The sequence below is a fragment of the Gossypium hirsutum genome, chromosome D11, assembly GCF_007990345.1.
Source record: "Gossypium hirsutum isolate 1008001.06 chromosome D11, Gossypium_hirsutum_v2.1, whole genome shotgun sequence".
NCBI classification, from domain to species: Eukaryota; Viridiplantae; Streptophyta; class Magnoliopsida; order Malvales; family Malvaceae; genus Gossypium; species Gossypium hirsutum.
Window position 1 is genome coordinate 25,129,485 of NC_053447.1, and position 18,206 is coordinate 25,147,690.

Genomic DNA, 18,206 nt, shown 5'->3' on the forward strand with positions numbered 1-18,206 from the left:
ATCTTCTTTATGTTGTGTTTTGTTTGAATCACTTTGATGGTTGGCCAAGGAAAGGGTAAGGGTAAAGATAGTTAGGGAGTTCATAACACTTTTCTTTTCTTTTTTTTTTGGGGGGGGGGGAGAACATGCCCTTAGATAGTTGACATATATTTGTCTACTAAAGTTTGGTTTCCATCTCTTATTACATTCTTTCTTTGTCGAAGTGTTGGATTCATACAATGTTATGTTTAGACAATTAGTAGGGTTGTCAAAATGGGATTACCAACATTGTGAAAATGGGATCAGAAACAAAAGCAGTGATGAGATTTAGTAGACAATATATGTCACATGATTAAAAACGATTAAGTTCCACTAGTTCAGCCCTGAGATTTTTATAGTCTAAAATTTCAGAATGACAACCATGCTCCACAAATAATGTTTAAACTAGCATTAAAAGAGAAATAATACGTTGGAAAAAAAAGAGAAATTTATAAGTCTACATGTCTTCAGGTGGAAGAAAAACATCGGATGACCCAAGACGAGTAGAGTTAACATAATCTTGAGGTGAATGAGCTGAAACTCCTAGGATCACCAATCCAATCATTCTAGAAACCCTTAAGAACCACCCTTCTTTGTAACCTGGTCCCTTTGAATAATGTATTGTGAAGCTTCTTATCAACTCAAAGACAGAGTTTATCCTCATCCGCACTGCGTGTAGTACCGAGAAATAGTTCTTGTTTGGTAATACATGAACAAACTGCAATAATCAAGTAGTTTTGGATAAGAAAACAATTGTTGTAACCTCAAAAATTAAACATTGTGGCTACCTTTCCATCATAGTGTCTGTTATAATAGAGACAGGTGCCAAAGTGCTTGTACCAATGCTCTTTGTCATCGTAAGGCAGCCTTGGGACCATATCGTTACAGTAAACAAACCTGAAATATGGAATTTTGTGCTCTTCCAGCTTGTTCTCCATGAACTTGCAAAATTCCTCATCCCCAACCCTGGGTTGACCATACGTGTAAACCCCTTCCAATCTCTTCAACAACAATTTCTCATCATGGTATAACAAAATTGCAGGAAATAGAATTGCTAACGCCCCACCCAAACTGTGGCCTGTCATTATATATTTTGTTTTCTCAGTTTCGCTCAATAGTGCCTTTAACTTGTCTCTTATGTGATAGTAAGCCAAGGGTTGTTCCTGGTTTCGTCCTTTTTGCATTCCACTGGCCACCCGTCACCATACTTTTGCATCCCTAGGGCTTTCATGAAACCGCGATGGACATGTCCAATGCTGGGAACCTTGTGATAAGAGAGATCGATGTCTGTACACCATGCATCAGCATCAAATGGTTCTGTTCCCCTAAAGGTAACAACAACAGTATCGTGATCATCGCTTTTATCGCGAAGAAAAAAGAGTTCAGTTGTGGCTTTTCCTTAGAAATCTGCCAAACAAAAAAAAAATCACATTAAATCATCAGTTCATTCGATGTCTAATCATGATTAACATGTTCTTTAAGGGTTGATGAAGATTGATATCTTGAAGTTACCATTCCAGCATTTATAAAATCCCAAGTACTCCATCTACCAAAAGATTGAAAATTAAGTAATTATATATATTCAGCAAAAGTGTAGGGAACAGAGATGTTGATTCAAATTAGATAATTTGTACCTTCCAATGATCCTTGACAATAGTTTCAATGTAGGCTTTGTTCTCATATGCTACTTTGGAAGCCATCATAGACAGTGCGGAATAATACTTGCATCCGTCTCTAGGTTTGATGTTCCTATCTAGCTCCTTTCTTTTATCTATATATCCAACGCAAGAGATGAATGCTGCTGAATTTCTATCCGGTATCAAAGTCCCTATACCAAAACATTACGTCTTCACTAATTTTTACTTTCCAATGCACATCATAAACCCAAAACCTATACTTTTAACAATAATAATGATTTTACAATGACTTCTTTTTTTTTATTACCTGATACTCGTCACACTAAGCAGCAAGGCAATGTAAAATTTTTATGAAAGCTTCACAGAAACAAGTAATTATATCATATGATGAAATGAATGTGCATATATATATCAAAGAGTTGAAAAGGATGGGTAAATAAGGCTCCCGCAAAACTCACGTTTCACTTTTCAGTGTAGACGCACCATACTTTTGTCTTTGGATAACATAAAATTTATTCAGCACTAATTCTCTACTTGTCAACTGAAAAAATTCCCAGTTAGAATTTCTTTCTTTCTTTCTTTAACCCTGTTCAGAGCTTAGATGTGATGATTGAATACTTAGGTAATAATTTTAATAATAATTATTTATTTAATATAAACATAATTTAAAATCCAACAATCCCACTAAAGCAATGGTTAAGATTTTAAGTATTAGCACCCACACATTTAGAGTCAAACCCGGTCATAAGCCGACAAAATATTAAAAGCAAATATTAAAAAGAATCCAAGATAAAAAAGTGCTATTACTTGAAGGAGCACAAGCAAAAAAAGGTTTTTAGCGGCATTTGAACCAAAAACGCCGCAAAAGTTGTACATTAGTGGCGCTAGTATGAAAACACTGCAAAAGGTTAGAGCTATAGCGGCATTTATAACAAAAACGCCGCAAAAGGTCAAGCATTAGCGGCGTTTCTGAAACAAACGTCACTATAGGTCAAGCATTAGCGGCGCTTTTTGAAAACGCCACTATAGATCAAGCATTGGCGGCCCTTTTAGAAAAATGCCGCTATAGATCAAGCATTAGCGGCATTTCTCGAAAAACACCGCTACAATCGAGCATAGTGGCGCTTTTCGGAGAACGCCACAAAAAAGTTGAGCAAAACACGTCGTTTTGTTGAGCTTTAGTGGCATTAGAGGCTCTTTTGTAAAAAACACCACAATAGATCGAGAATTAGCGGCGCTTGTTGAAAAACGCCGCTATAAATCGAGCATTAGTGACACTTTTCGGAGAATGCCACAAAAAATTGAGCAAAACACGTCGTTTGTTGTTGAGCTTTAGTGGCATTAGCGGCGCTTTTGTAAAAAACACCGCAATAGATCGAGAATTAGCGGCGCTTATTGAAAAATGCCACTATAGATCGAGCATTAGCGGCGCTTTTCGCAAAATGCCGAAAAAAGTTGAGAAAACGACGTCATTTGTTGTTGAGCTTTAGTGGCATTAGCAGCGTTTTTGATAAAAACGCTACAAAAAATTTATTTTATTTTAGGGTTTAAGGTATAATATTTAAAGTTTAATGTCTATGGTTTAGGGTTTTAAGGTTTATGATATAATGTTTATTATTTTGGGATTAGAGTTTTGAGTTTAGGGTTTATGGTTTAGAGTTTGTGGTTTGGGGTCTATTATTTTATAGTTAGGGTCTTAGTATTGTTCATGGTTTTAGGGGTTAAGCTATTAGGGTTTAAGGGTTAGGGTTTTTAATAAAATGACAAAAAATCAATTTATTTTAGGGTTTAGGTAAGCAATATGATTCTTTTTTAATTACTTTTGTCCTTTGTAATATATATTTAGGGTTTAGGGTGTAGGTTTATGGCTTATGGTTTAAGGTTTAGGATTTATGATTTAGTGTTAAGAGTTTAGTGTTTAAGATTTAGGGTGTAGGTTTATGGTTTAGTGTTTATGGTTTATGGTTTAGAGATTAGAGTTTAGGGTTTATGGTTTAAAGTTTAGGAGCTTAGGGGCTTAGGGTTTATGGTTTAGTGTTTAGGGTTTGATTTTAAACAGAACGGCGCCGTTTTGCTCCCTGTATTCTCACACATCATCCAAGTGGTCATCATGTATTCTTTTCGACAACTCATGCACTCTTTCTTCCTCTTCTATTTATTATTTAACTAGTTTCTATATATTAATTAAAATACAATTTATTTTTAATTTAATATTTAAAATCTTCAGAAAAAAATTAATGACATGTAGAAAAAATTTGAAAGTAAAAACATAGAAAAATATATGTTAAAAATGAAAAAAATTTAAAATACTATTATTTAAAATAATTTTAAAGTGTTTTGGGTATATGACTGATTAAATAATTTATTATTTAAAATAAATTAATATATTATTAATACATAAAATAATAAAATAATATATAACTATTATTAAAAGTATTAATACATATATAATTCAAAAAATATATTTCATATCATGATAACATAACATCATTTGTATTATATTTAATGTCAATAAATAATTCAAAAATTATAAAAATCAAAAAATTAAATTCAAAATAAAAAATATATAAAAAGTTCACAAAAGTTTTAAAAAATTAACATGGAGTACATGTGGACTATCATGTAGGTTGTGATGTTTAAAAACTTAACATTTTAGTTAGTATTCTTGTTGAAGAAAAGTCATTTTGACTCTTTTTCAAAAGGTTGATGGTCAAATTTGAAAAAGATTGAGGTCAAATTTAACTGAAAAGAGGAATAAGGGCCAAATTGACAAAATATGTAATAGTAAGGGCTAAATTTTATATTATGCCAATAATAAATAACTAAATTCGTGGTTTACTAGACAAAACTGTTAAGGGCAATACGCAACTAGACCTGTTCATGGGTCGGATTACCCGTCTAGGCCCGAAGGCCCGCTACAAATTTGGGAGGATTTGGGCAAAATATTAAGCATGAAAAATGTGCTTGGGAAAAAAAGTAGGCTTATTTAAAATCCAAGTGTATCAAAGGGTTATTGGGCTGAAAATAGTGATTTTGAGTTGGCTCTTGCCAAAATCCATTTCTTTTTCTCCTTTTTAACCCAAATCTCGATCTTAGAAACTAGAGGTGTTCATGGGCCGGGCCGGGCCCGAAAAAAATTTCAGCACGATTGCTAGGCCTGGGCCCGGCCCAGAATATGGGCCTAAGATTTTGCCCAGACCCGGCCCGGCCCGGCCTTTTTTTTTATTTAAAACTAATTTTTATTAAAATTATATCAAATATCAAATTATATTTTTTTTTGTATATACTATATAATGAACAAAAAAATAAAATAAGATTACTTATTTGAATTTAAATACAAACAATCAATTCTTAAAAAAAGAGAATAAAAATAAAAAATGATTATACAAGTAATTACAAAACAATTAACTCGAATTTAATTACTTTTAACTTTTTAACTTAAATATTTTAAAGTTTATCATATCATTACATTTTTATGCTTTTAAAGGTTAACAATATTATACTAAATCTGTTAATTTATGGCCAATTTTGCATTTCTCAAAGGTAATTTATGGCCTCACTATTTTATACTAAATCTGTTTGTTCTTGGCTATATTTTGTCTTAATTATTTATGGCCAAATTAGTTATTTACAAATGGTATATAGAAAGCATTTGAAGAAGACTCTCTTCATTTTGGGATTATTAAATAGACTTGATAAATCTGCTTATGGTAGCTTGTAAAAACTGATTCTCACCATTTTAACAAGGATTTGCACTTGCAAAAGTATAATTGCAGAAGAATCGAAGTGAAGAGAAACTAAAACTTAAAACTTTGGGGCTTCATAATAACAAAAAGATAACATTTTTCAACAGTTCATAACATAAAAATAATACCTTCGAACAGTACATAACATTTAAAAAGAAAACAAAAACAAATCTTTGGACAGCATAAAACATAAAGCATAAAAAATAATACCTTCGGAAGTTGCAGAAGAATCGAAGTGAAGAGAAGTAGAGAACAACAACAACGCTAGCGTCGTGGAACTGGAGCCTGGAGGTGGAGTCGTCGAGGACCGTACACCGGAGGTGGGATGGTTGATCGGTGGAGGTGAAGATGGGGTTTTCGATTTGGGGGAAAAAAAAGGAGGGAAGGGAAGGGGTTAGGGATTCTGAAGTTTGAACGGGTGGGGAAAATGGGAAAGGTAAGTAGGTAACTAAAATTGTAAATGTAATAATTAATAATAATATATATATATTAATTATAACCAGGCCGGGCCCAGCCAAAAAAATGGTACCTGAGGCCCGGCCCATATTTTAAACGGGCCTATTTTTTTGCCCAAGCCCATATTTCGGGCCTATATTTTTACCCAAATCCTCCCATATTTCAGGCGGGCCGTCGGGCCGGGAGGCCATGAACACCTCCATTAGAAACCCTAGACATGATAATCTATTTATTAGATTTTCTTTCAAACCCTAACCTCATTTCACTACTCTCTGCCGCCTCCAAGAGAGATTTCTTACAGCTTTCCAAATGGGTCGTGTCATCCGAGCTTAGTGTAAGGGTGCGGGTTCCGTCTTCAAGGCCCACACCCACCACCGCAAGGGTCTCGCCCGTTTTCGCAGCCTCAACTTTGGTGAACGAAGCGGCTACCTCAAAGGCATCGTCACTGATGTTATCCACGACCCAGGACGCGGTGCGCCCTTAGCTCGTGTCGCGTTCCGTCACCCGTTCCGTTACAAGAATCAGAAGGAACTATTTGTCATCGCTGAGGGTATGTACACCGGACAGTTCGTGTACTGTGGTAAGAAGGCCACCCTTATGGTCGAAAACGTGTTGCCTCTTAAATCTATCCCCAAAGGAGTCGTTGTTTGCAACGTTGAACACCATGTTGGTGATCATGGGGTTTTCGCTAGGGCTTCTCGTGATTATGCCATTGTTATTAGTCACAACCCTGATAACGACACTACGAGGTCTCTAATTTCATACTCTTATTTTAATTTTAATTTTAATTTTGATTTTGATTTTGATTTATTTGCTTTAATTATATGCCTTGTTTATGACAAAGGAGCTCTATAGAAGTGGTAAATGCTTAGAAATAGTGATCGTGCTTTAATTATCCATCGAAACACATGTATTGGTTTTAGTTTGACGAATAGTGTTCATTTAGCTTCTATTGGTTACTGGCCTTTACATGTTACATTTCATTATCCTTTTGTCTTTTTTACATATTTATTGTCTTTTTTGGACATTCAAGGCTCATTTAAAATCGAAGTTCAGGAAGCTTAATCTACCCACTGGTCATCGCATGTCCATGTTTAGGTTCTTCATTTTCCTTTATAAAATTGGTTGTTTGATTTTTTTTTTCTCTTTTTATATTGTTTCTTTTATTCTTCAATTGCAGAACAATGGTTTCCCAGTTGGTAAAGCACGAGCCCATTGAAATTACTGTTGCCAAGGTTCTTTTCTTTTAAGCGTGTCTTTGATTTCCTGGGGTTTTGATGTGTTTCCTTACTTTGTTATATTGATTAATCTTTCTAGTTCCTTTGCTTTTAAGTCCTTATTTCTGTTGTTGGGTTTCTCTTAACTGAGTCATTAAATCCGTGTTTTATTTTTTTTACCTGAATTGATCTAATTTCTTGTTTCTTTTAGCATTAAACTGTAAGTGGATTGTACATTTTATTAACTTTTTTTATTGCTTATTTTGTTGCAGGCAAAGGAGATTCGGCGACTTGCTGATAACACGGTACAGCTTGGGAAAGAGGTATTTTAATCAATTGTAGCAAGTGTTCCCATGGTTGGGCAACATTGGAAAATTTTGCCTCCTTTCTAATGGTGACATGGTTAATGTTTTGTGTTAGTAAATGAGTGTTGTTACTCCATTAATTTCTAAGTGGTGTGGAATTTGTCAATTCTGCTAACTATTTGGCCTGTATAGAGTAAGAATACCATCTATTCTGCTAACTGCAAGCCCATTTGGGCTTCAAACTTGAATGGTTATGCCTTTATTAGTTCTCATGCAAAAACCAAACTTGAAACTAAATTAACCAAGCTTAGCTCTGAATCAATTAACTGAAACTTTTTAGCTGAATTTCTTCAGAAAGTACGACGCACGCCAGCTACAGCTTCAGAATATGATGAAGATGTTTCAACGGTCGCAAAATCCGCCATCTTAGACATTTGTTTTCTTATTGTAAGAATATTTTTAACATTGTAACTTTTAACATTATTGTAAGAATATTTTGAATTATACTTTAGTTATCAATTTATATCATATATCTTTTGTTAAATTTGAAGTATTATTTAGATTTGCTATTTTTGGTTAGATTTCATGCTACAGGAAGGGTTGTATATGGATGAAAATTGAATGTTACAAATTTGCCAAAGTTAGTGGGGGTTTTTTCATAAACGCCGCTAAAGAACGGTACTTTTAGCTGCATTTGTGATAAAAGCGCCGCTAAAGATCATGTTTTTTAGCGGCGTTTGTGAAAAAAAAGCCACTAAAAGTCATTCTCTATAGCGGCGTCTGTGATAAAAGCATCGCTAAAGGTTATGTTCTATATCGGCTTTTTTTTCACATAAACGCCTCAAAATTTAGCGGCGTTGTCTATAGCGTCAAGCGCCGCAAATTGTTTAACGGCGCTTAAAAGCGCTGCTATAAGCCTAAAAAAAGCCCACTAAAAGCCTGTTTTGCTACACGGGTCATAATCATTAATGAATGCATACACTTCAATTTCCCAATTAGGTTGATTTTAGTATTTGTATTTTTTTTTGTTTTGATATCTAAATTTAGTAATTAGATCTATTTTAGTCTTTTAATTTAAATTCTGTCAAATTTTGATGATGTAACCAATATTCTTAAAACATGTCTAAACTGGTCGATTGGGCTAATTAACTGAGAACCAATTGGTATACTAATCCAAACAAAGAGATTGAACCGATTAAATAAAAAATTGCTCAAAATCGATAAAAATAAAAAATTATGACAAAAAATAATAGTTGAACAGGTTGACGTGGTTTAATATTTTTTTTAATTATTTATTTAATTATTGTTAGTTTAGCAATTGAACTGATCAAATTAATTGAATCGGGAACTAGTAGTTTAACTGATTTAACCACTAGTCTGATTATTATAGCATTGTATTTGACACTCTAAAATTATACCCTATCGTCACTTGAAACTTATAGAATTTGTTTTAAAATTTTCAAATTATGATGTAACATAATCAGTACTACATCATTAAACTTTTATACTTTTCAAATTCAAGTACATATAAAAAAAAGTATAGATATCAAAGTAGACTTAATTACTAAATTCAGGGACCAAAAATTATATTATCCCTAAACGAATATATTAAATGTTCCTAGGAAGCAGGGATGCTCTAGATTCTTGTGTTTATTTATTTATTTTTTTGTTGTTACATGTGTCTCTAATTTAGTTTGGTACTTACATATTAAATGGCTCAACTTGCTATTCAAAAAATAATAATCAATACAGGGTTAATCATTTTATTTATTTATTTATTATTCTTTGGGAGTAAAATGATCATCAAGAAGTCAAAAATCAGATCGGAGGAAGACTGAGAGTTGCTTTGAAGAGAACATCATACATCAACTACAGCTATATGTGTATGTATACATACCTTTAAGGAGATTGATGATGAAAAGAAAAAGGGTGGGATTGTTAGAGAGAAAGTTGAGCCACATCTCGATCAATGCCCCCATCCATGCCATTGGCCTGGAAATGAGGATGAGCAACTTCTGCAACACAACCGAGATGAATATCATCCATCTCCGCCTGAAACTTACGTCTCTCTTACCTGAACTCTCCACAAACTCCCTCTTCTCCAAGTTACTTGAAACCAAGATTGAAATGAGATCCACCACTTTCGCTTCTTCAGGTTTTAATACCATATAACTAGATGAGTAAACCTTGTAATTTTCACCCATTATTATGCTGTACTAACAAGAAAGAAGAAGAAAAACCTCAAGGACTATGGCTGAGGGCTGATTGTTTAAACCCCTTTTTATATATATAAAAACAACAACAACTAAACCTACAAATACATTTACCCTTCACTCTAATAAAATAAAGTTGTAATCAATAATTCAATTGTTTGGTTGAATGAAATGGAATAAAACTGTAATATTCTTATATTTAGTTGAATGAAATAGATCTAATAGCATAAGGAAAAAAATTGAAATGACCAAAGTACCCTTAGCAGATTTTTTTTAAGTGGATGATTATTGTTATTGTTATTAAATTTTAATATAATTATTATTAAATATAATTTAATAATAATATATAATTTAATAATATTCTTAATATAATTATTTTTATACTAAATTATATTAAAATATTTTATATTACATTAATTTAATATTTTATATTAAAATATTTCAAATGTTTTATTTTTATATTTATTGAATCCAAGTTTTAAAGGACTAATCTGAAAATTAATTTTATTTTGTTATTCAAGGTTGGTGATACTCAAAAATAGCTATTACGGGAGGATAATGAATAGGAAAGTAATGGTTATTCTATTGAATTAGTATTACGTTCAACCAAACTAAAGAATGATTTACCATTTAATGAATAATGGGAGGTGCTATTTTATTTCCCAACTAAACATGGTATTAGTGCTCGAGTTAGTTAAACTTCACAAGTGAACCTACCAAGTTTTCATCACTTATGCTAAAATACTTAAGGCATAATTATGCTTCATCTTTACCAACATTCTATTTCATTTTTCATTTTTTTTAATCCTTGAAATTATGCAAAATAGATGAAAAAGTTAACGTCTATTCATTTTGCTAACTACATTAGTAATTAATTTATTTTAAAAATTAAAAATATTTCTTTTATAATTTTTATATTTTTAAATAATTTTTATATTTTTTTTGAATTTTTTATATTTAAAAATTAATTAATTATTAATGTGGCATCATGCGACAATCTACATGTACAATGCTTTAGTAAAATTAATATATGTTGATTTTTTCATCTATTTTTAGATGATTTGACAAGCAATTCAATATAAAAACTAAAAAAATAAAAATTGAAAGATTAAATATTTTTTATATAAATTTAGAGCCGAAAATAAATCATTTTATAAAAATCAAATAGAAAAACACATCATAGCATTTTGTACTAGAGGTGTCCATGGGCCGGGTGGCCCGGCTCGCCTGAAATATGGGAGGGTTTGGGTAAAAATATAGGCCCGAAATATGGGTTTGGGCAAAAAAATGAGGCCCGTTTAGAAAATGGGCCGAGCCTCTAGCACCACTTTTTTGGCCCAGGCCGACCCGGCCCGAATTTAATAAAAATATATTTTTTATTTTTATTTTTTAATTTTAAAATATTTTAAAATACTTTTATTTTTATTTTTTTATTTTTAAAATTATTTTTTGGTGTTTATTAAAAAATGGCCCGGGCTCGGGCTTAGGATTTTATTACCGGGCCAGGCCTGAACAAAATTCTAGGCCCATATTTTTTCTGGGTTGGGCCCGGGCCTAGGAGGAGGGCCGAAATTTTTTCTGGGCCCGACTCATGGACACCTCTATTTTGTACCCATTTATGGGGGTTTTTTTTTCTTTTTGGTACATGAATAAATAATGGGAATACCGCCCTATCTCATCATGCTCCAGTACATGCTGAATCCCGACCTAAAATTGCCCAATGCTGAATCCAGTACATGCTGATTTTTAATCAAAATTATTGGATTAAGCTAGATGTTTTAAAGTTTATCAGAATAAGTCGATTTTGAAGAGAGAGTAAAAATGTGTCCAGTTGGATGTATTTTCAACAGATTTTGCAGGAAAATGCTTCCAGTTGGACGCGCTGAGCATAGGGGCAAGCCAGAACAATTTTTTAGGGGGACCGAATGAAATTTTAATTTTTTATAGTCTATATCTTTATAATTTTTAAAGGATTAAATCAATTTTTTATAATTTTAGGGGGTCAAATTATAATTTTACCTTTATTAATTTAAAATTTTAAATTTTTTAAAGGGCCTAAATAGTATTTTTCTATTTTAGGGGGCCGGGCTCCTGCCAAGCCCCCTAGATTTGCCTCTGGCTAAACAAGTTTTTCCTATTTTCTCCCCTTGATCAGTTTAGAGTTTTCAAGATTTTTGGTTCTAGGGTTTTGTTTTAAGGGTTTTTTTTAGATTTTTTAATTTTAAATTTTTTTTATATATTCTTTATGATTTTTTTTATAGTTTTTATATTTGTTAAAAAATTGTAAATTTTAGAATTTTATAAATATTTTAAACTTTTAAAATTATCCGTGTAATTTTTTAAAATTTTGGTTGAGAGAGTCAAATTTGTTCATTTTCAAAATTGACAAGAACCAAAATAGTACTTACACCAATCTGTTATTCAAATTATTCGAATTGTAAAATTCAACTCGATTCGAACTCGAAACTCGAATTACTTATGCAAGTTATTTTTCGATTTTTTCAAATCAAATCGAGTTTTTCTCACCCTAAAGGAATAAGTAAATATGTTAAAAAAAAACATGCATATTTCTGAAGATATTATCCCGAAATATTTGACCAATTCTAAGGTGAGGGGCAATTTTGAGGGGGTTGACAATTGAAAAGTTTGGGGCTCGGAATTTCATCCAACTAAATGCATTTTCACACACTCTTTCTGAAATCAACCTATTCCGAAAAATTTCGAAAAAATCAATCTAATCCAATAATTTTAATTAAAACTCGATATATATGAGTAATTCACCCGACATCTTAAGGTTATACCAAACAGTTATGGAGTTAATTAATTCTATTATTAGAGTACTTTATAATAATTCATGAGTTTAGTTAATTATTTATTAGTAATTAAAAAATATGATAAAAGTCAACTAAATCATTAATTTGATGGTAAAATACTTTCATTCATTTCACGGAATAAATCTTAAAATTACAAATTAAATTTGTTATAATAAAATTATGTCTCTATTTAGACCATCGATTTGGGCCTTGAACAAGTTTCATTTATATTGTCCACTTGAATTTGACATATTTAACTAAATTAGAAGTATGGATCTACTAGGGTGTTAAGACTTCCAACCGAATTGGTTGAGATGATTGGGTAAATATGAAAATTTTATTATTAAAATGTTATTTTTTAGATATAAATATCATATTTATTCAAGAGAGTTTTGTAGCGGTTAGAATATTGATTTATATAGACTTTTATGAGATAAATACTCAAGATAATTAATGAAATAATTTCAGCTTTTAAATAGGAGTTTAAAGCCTATCAAAATACTGTTGGTTGACCACTTGAATAGGTTATTTTGTGTCGCATGTCAAGAGCAGTTTTGAAGTGTCTTTATCGACAATTTTGTTGTGTCCTTGTGTGGTTATTTTGCAACACTCTTTATATATTATTTAGAGAGTTTATTAATTGTATTGTGAGATATTTGGGTGAGTTGTTTGTGACAATTTGGGTCGATATTGGGGCTGTATTTACTTTTTTGTGTAATAGTAGATTGGACTTAAGCTAATAGGTGATTTGGATTCTTGTAAAATAAAATCACTCACTGGACGAGACTCCGCAGACGTAGTACTATTGTATTTGAACTGCATTAACAAAGATCGGTTGTATCGATTTTTTTGCTCTTATTTTTACACTGTCTATTTTTTTTCTAACTGTCGTTGCAACAAACGTTAAATAAAGTTGAATTGTCATATCGACAGACTAATTATTTTTCAACTATGATCTTTTGTAATTTATACCTAAAATTCTGATTTAATTAAGTTTTCACAAATCATTGAGACAATTATCACTATAGTACCATTTTACGTTTATATATTGCACATATAAATAATTATATTAATTTAAAATTAAAATAAAGTGATGTATTTATTTTAATATGTACAATTGAATCAAAATTAAAGTTTTATGTATACATTAAAATCATAATCAAAATTTAATGTATATTATTGCACAAAATCATAATTTATATATAACATTACATATTTGACCAAAGTTTAACATATAATTTTGAGGTTTATCCAAATTAAATAATAATAATAATACCATAACAAAGTAGCAATAAAAGCCAAAGAGTTGGTTGCTTCAAGTTGAACATGTAATGAGTAAATTGATACGGAGTAGTCAAATTAAAAAGTTTAAATTTAAAAAGTTTTCACCTTACATATAAACATAAAAAAATAAAATAAAAAGTTGGTGGATATTTACATTTGTATTTCAACATTCAAATAAGGGCTCCTTTGGATGCCAACGCACTACAGTGCGTTGAATTTTTTCCCCTTTATTATCAATCTCACTGCACCACAGCTGCAGCATTACCTATTTGGATGTGTTAGCTTTCAGCACAGTGAGGAGTTTTTGCTGCACTGGACAGCCTTAAGCTGACTGGTGGTAAAAGCTCCAGTTAGGTGTAGCTAGGGCAGTAGACATTTTTAAAAGATAATAATACCCATATTTTAATTTATTATTTTACCATTTTATCTTTAGATGTTAAACTAATTTCTTTCTCAATCTTATTTGTTTTCAGATTTTGGAACAAAACAACAATTTCTAATATTTACCATTGTTATAAAAAAATATTTAACTATAAAAAATTAAAAATAATTATCATTTTATTTAATAAATAATTTAAATTAATTATATAATTCATTAAAATATTGAAAGATACATTTTAATATTTTATTAAATGAATTTATAAATTCACATATTTTAATAATTTTAAAAAAGTAAAATAATTTAAAAAACTTCTATTATATATCAATTCTAATCTGATGTCCTTAATAGTCATTTTTTATTCTCACCTCACTGCTACAGCTGCGTTTGAATCCAAACACACACTCCACCATTGTTTCTAATCTCACCGCTACAGTATCCAATCTCACCGCTACAGTAACTAATCTCACCGCCACCGCTATTTTTAACCTCACCGGAGGTAAACATACCGCCCATCCAAACTAACCCTAAGTGTCTTTAGAGTCAGTGCGGCACATTTGAAGCATTTTTCCTCTCAACCACACCACAACAATTTATTTGGATTGCAACGGTACTGTGTTGGGTGGATTTGGATTAGTGGTGTGTTTACTTATAGTTAGTATAAAAATAGCGGTGAGGTGAGATTAGACACTATAACGTGAGATAAAAATTAAGCTAAATACACAGTTTTAATGCATTGGAGACTTTTTTTTTTCTACCTGCTCTTTGCTGGAGCTAGAAGTTTCAACATCAAATAATTAATAGATCATTTTACATTTATATCCTGTTTTGTCTTCTTGCCATTCTTTTCATTTTTATTGTTTTTTCCTTCACATTCTTTGTTTTTGTTGCGGCTTCACGTTCTTTTCTTAATTCTTAATTTAAAATAAAATAGTATTCATTATGTAATAAATTAATACATATTATTAACAATACAATTTGTGTTTATTATATAAAAATCAATTAAAAATAATTATCATTTTATCTAATAAATAATTTAAATTGATTATGTAATTAATTAAAAATTTATAATAAAATATCGGAAGATACATTTTAATATTTTATTAAATGAATTTATAAATTCACATATATTTAATAATTTTATAAAAGTAAAATAATTTTTTTAAAAATCTTCTATCATATATCGTTTCTAATTTGATGTCTTTAATAGTCATTTTTTATTCTCACCTCATTGCTACAGCTGCGTTTGAATCTAAACACACACATTACCTTTGTTTCTAATCTTACTGCTGCTGTATCCAATCCCAGCGCTACAGTAACTAATCTCACCACCACCATTATTTTTAACCTTACCGGAGGTAAACACACTACCCATCCAAACTAAGCCTAAATTTCTTTTTCTTTTTTCAATACACGTTGGGTTTGGCAATAGTGTGGCCTATGACTTTATTAAGGGTGGGTTTGGATTGACGATTGGGTGTAGTGCGGTGCGTTTAGTTTACTTTTTGTCTCACGCTACAGTATCACTACAGTATCTAATCTCACCGCCACCGCTATTTTTACACTAACCGCAGGTAAACGCACTGCCCATCCAAACTCACCCTAAGACGGATAGGGATAATCCTTTGTTATTAGATATCGATTATATTGTAATATGATTTGGATTATATCTTGTCTTTATTTAATTCAATATCAATTATACTGTACTAGGATTTTGATTATATTTTTTCTTTATTTAAAAATAAGTAAAGTCTATTGGGTTTTAGCTCGATTGGCATGGGAATTGTTGCCAATGCAGGGAGATGTAAGTTCGAGTGCACTGAAACGTATTATCCTCCTATTTATAGGTTGGGGAGGGGCTATGAGTAGTTCTAGGCATTGTGTCAGAAAGAGCAGATATGACCAGAACCTATAATGATATTATTCAAAAAAAATGAGTAAATTAATCTATATATATTAAATTAAAGAGCAAAATAATTCTGACTTAGCAACTAAACATCAACACATAATGTACCACATATACATCAAGAAAACTTAAATTTAATAAAAGAGTTTTAAGTTATTGAATTATTTTTCTTGTCAAATTCTAATTAACTGAAAAAATATTTCCAGTATTAAATATAAATAAAATTAGTATAATTAGAACCAAATCAAGCCTGAAAATTATCATAATTCAAGATGGATTTGATTGATATTACATAATTACTATTTTTCAAATGAAAATAGTGTATGATAATATATCTTTGGAAGATCAACATTTTCTTTCTATATGATAATAAATTGTACTATTTGAAATATTCTAGTTGACTCAATGTGCAATCAAAATTTATTGAAAATAACTTACTCTTCTTTCAATCAAAAATTAAATTTTGGTATTAAATCAATAAATGTTAGGTGTAACAGTAAAATACATTATATAAATTTAAATTTTAAAAATAACACTGTTGAGAGAAATAACTATGAATGAATTTCAACACTAGTATAATATATATAATTGGATTAAATCCATAATTTTACTTGGTTAACTTTATGTTCACCCTGTATATAGGTTACTTTCAAGGCCTGCTATAATACAATTTGTGGGGGCCTTTAGGTTACCGGTTTTTAAATGGCTTAAATCTACCAAAGATCCCCATATATTTTTAAAATTTAAATATTTTATTTTTTTGAGACATTGAGTCCTTACAATTTTCTAATTTAAAATATTAGTTCCTCCGTCAATTTTGCCGTTAGATTTGTTGGTGTGGCTGATAAAAGGGTAAAAATATAAAAATATAAAAAAACAATAAAAAAAATTGTTTTAAAAATTATAAGTTCTTTCATGCTTTCAATAAAAAAATATAAAAAACTATAAAATTTTTGAAAATTAAAAACTCTTTAAAATTAAAAAATAAAAATAAATTTTAAAACATTCATTTTAAATAACTTTAAAAAAAGATGAAAAATATAAAAAATTTCCAAAATGTGTTATTTACTCCATGAATGTTAATGAGGTCTCTCTAAACCTTGAGCTTTTCGTTTGGTCCATATTAAATCAAATTTGAACAATTTTTTTTAATGTTAGATTAGATTAATTATATATCTAAAATATTTTTATGTAAATTTAATTATATTTTTTATTTAATATTAGTATAAATTAATTTTTAAATAATGATATAATTGTGGTTCAAAATAAATTTAATATAGTTATTTGTTCAAAATAAAATATATTGAAAGAATTTCTATATAATGCATTTTGAACACAACACTTACATAGTATATTTAAATTTAATTTAAAACACTTCAGAGTTTGTATCATTATTTAAAATTTATTTTACATTAATATTTCATATAATTTATAATTAATTTAATTAAAAATATTTTATATATATTATTTTAAGTAAATTAAAAAGATACGACTTAATATGAGTTGCAATAATAGCTTAAATTTTAGAGAAACCTAATTACCATTAGATGTTTTCATAAATAAACCTACGCCGAGGCCTAATTTCAAAAATTTTCCAATTTCAAATAATATCAAATTATTTTATATTTAAATATAATTATAAAAAAATATTTATATATTACTATTTTAAATAGTAAAATGGGTCATGCCAAGCTAGTCAAAGATTAAAAATATAAGCGTAAGACAGTCCCAAAACAAGTTGGGCCAATTGGGTTCGCTAGGTTACATAGCCCATTGAACACCTCTTATCACCATTCAAGGAGTATTGTCCCAATTTTACCGGGGATGTCACCAAAGGGACAATCATTCAAGTAGTAAATAATATATTTTTTAAAATATATAATTTTTTTATATTTTTACTATTTTTTAAAATTTGAAATTATTTTTTAAAAAATATATTTTTTATTTTTTGAATTTTAAAGAGTGTTTTTCATAATTTTGAATTTTCCAAAAAATATATAAATTTTTTATATTTTAAATATGAAAAAAACTTATTCTTAGAAATTTAAAAATATTTTATGTAGTTTTGAAGAATAAGGACCAAATTTAAAAGAAAAAACTATAAACGTTAAGGGTTAAAAAGTTATTTTACCATTTTTACACCGCTACTTGACTAACTTCAAACAGAAAAAGTAGACAAAGGGACCAACATTTTTGAATAAAAAAGTACAGGGACTCGTGTCTCAAAATTAA

General features: G+C 30.0%; 1 protein-coding gene, 1 long non-coding RNA gene and 1 pseudogene across 2 annotated transcripts; 2 read left to right on the plus strand and 1 right to left on the minus strand.

Annotated features, from left to right (window-relative positions):
• Positions 1 to 346: 346 nt before the first annotated feature.
• On the minus strand, positions 347 to 5,795 carry LOC107911107 (triacylglycerol lipase OBL1; the record flags this gene model as incomplete). Its single annotated transcript, XM_041104253.1, has 5 exons — positions 347 to 736; positions 807 to 1,217; positions 1,255 to 1,425; positions 1,653 to 1,846; positions 5,612 to 5,795. Coding segments are annotated over 5 exons (1,221 nt in total), but the record flags the coding sequence as incomplete, so codon positions are not given.
• Positions 5,796 to 5,960: 165 nt separating this feature from the next.
• Positions 5,961 to 6,842, plus strand: LOC121223023 (60S ribosomal protein L8-3-like; annotated as a pseudogene).
• A 56-nt stretch (positions 6,843 to 6,898) lies between these two features.
• On the plus strand, positions 6,899 to 7,920 carry LOC107913244 (uncharacterized). Its single transcript, XR_005920369.1, has 3 exons — positions 6,899 to 7,092; positions 7,347 to 7,397; positions 7,734 to 7,920. It is a non-coding gene; the product is annotated as an uncharacterized lncRNA (long non-coding RNA).
• Positions 7,921 to 18,206: the final 10,286 nt, after the last annotated feature.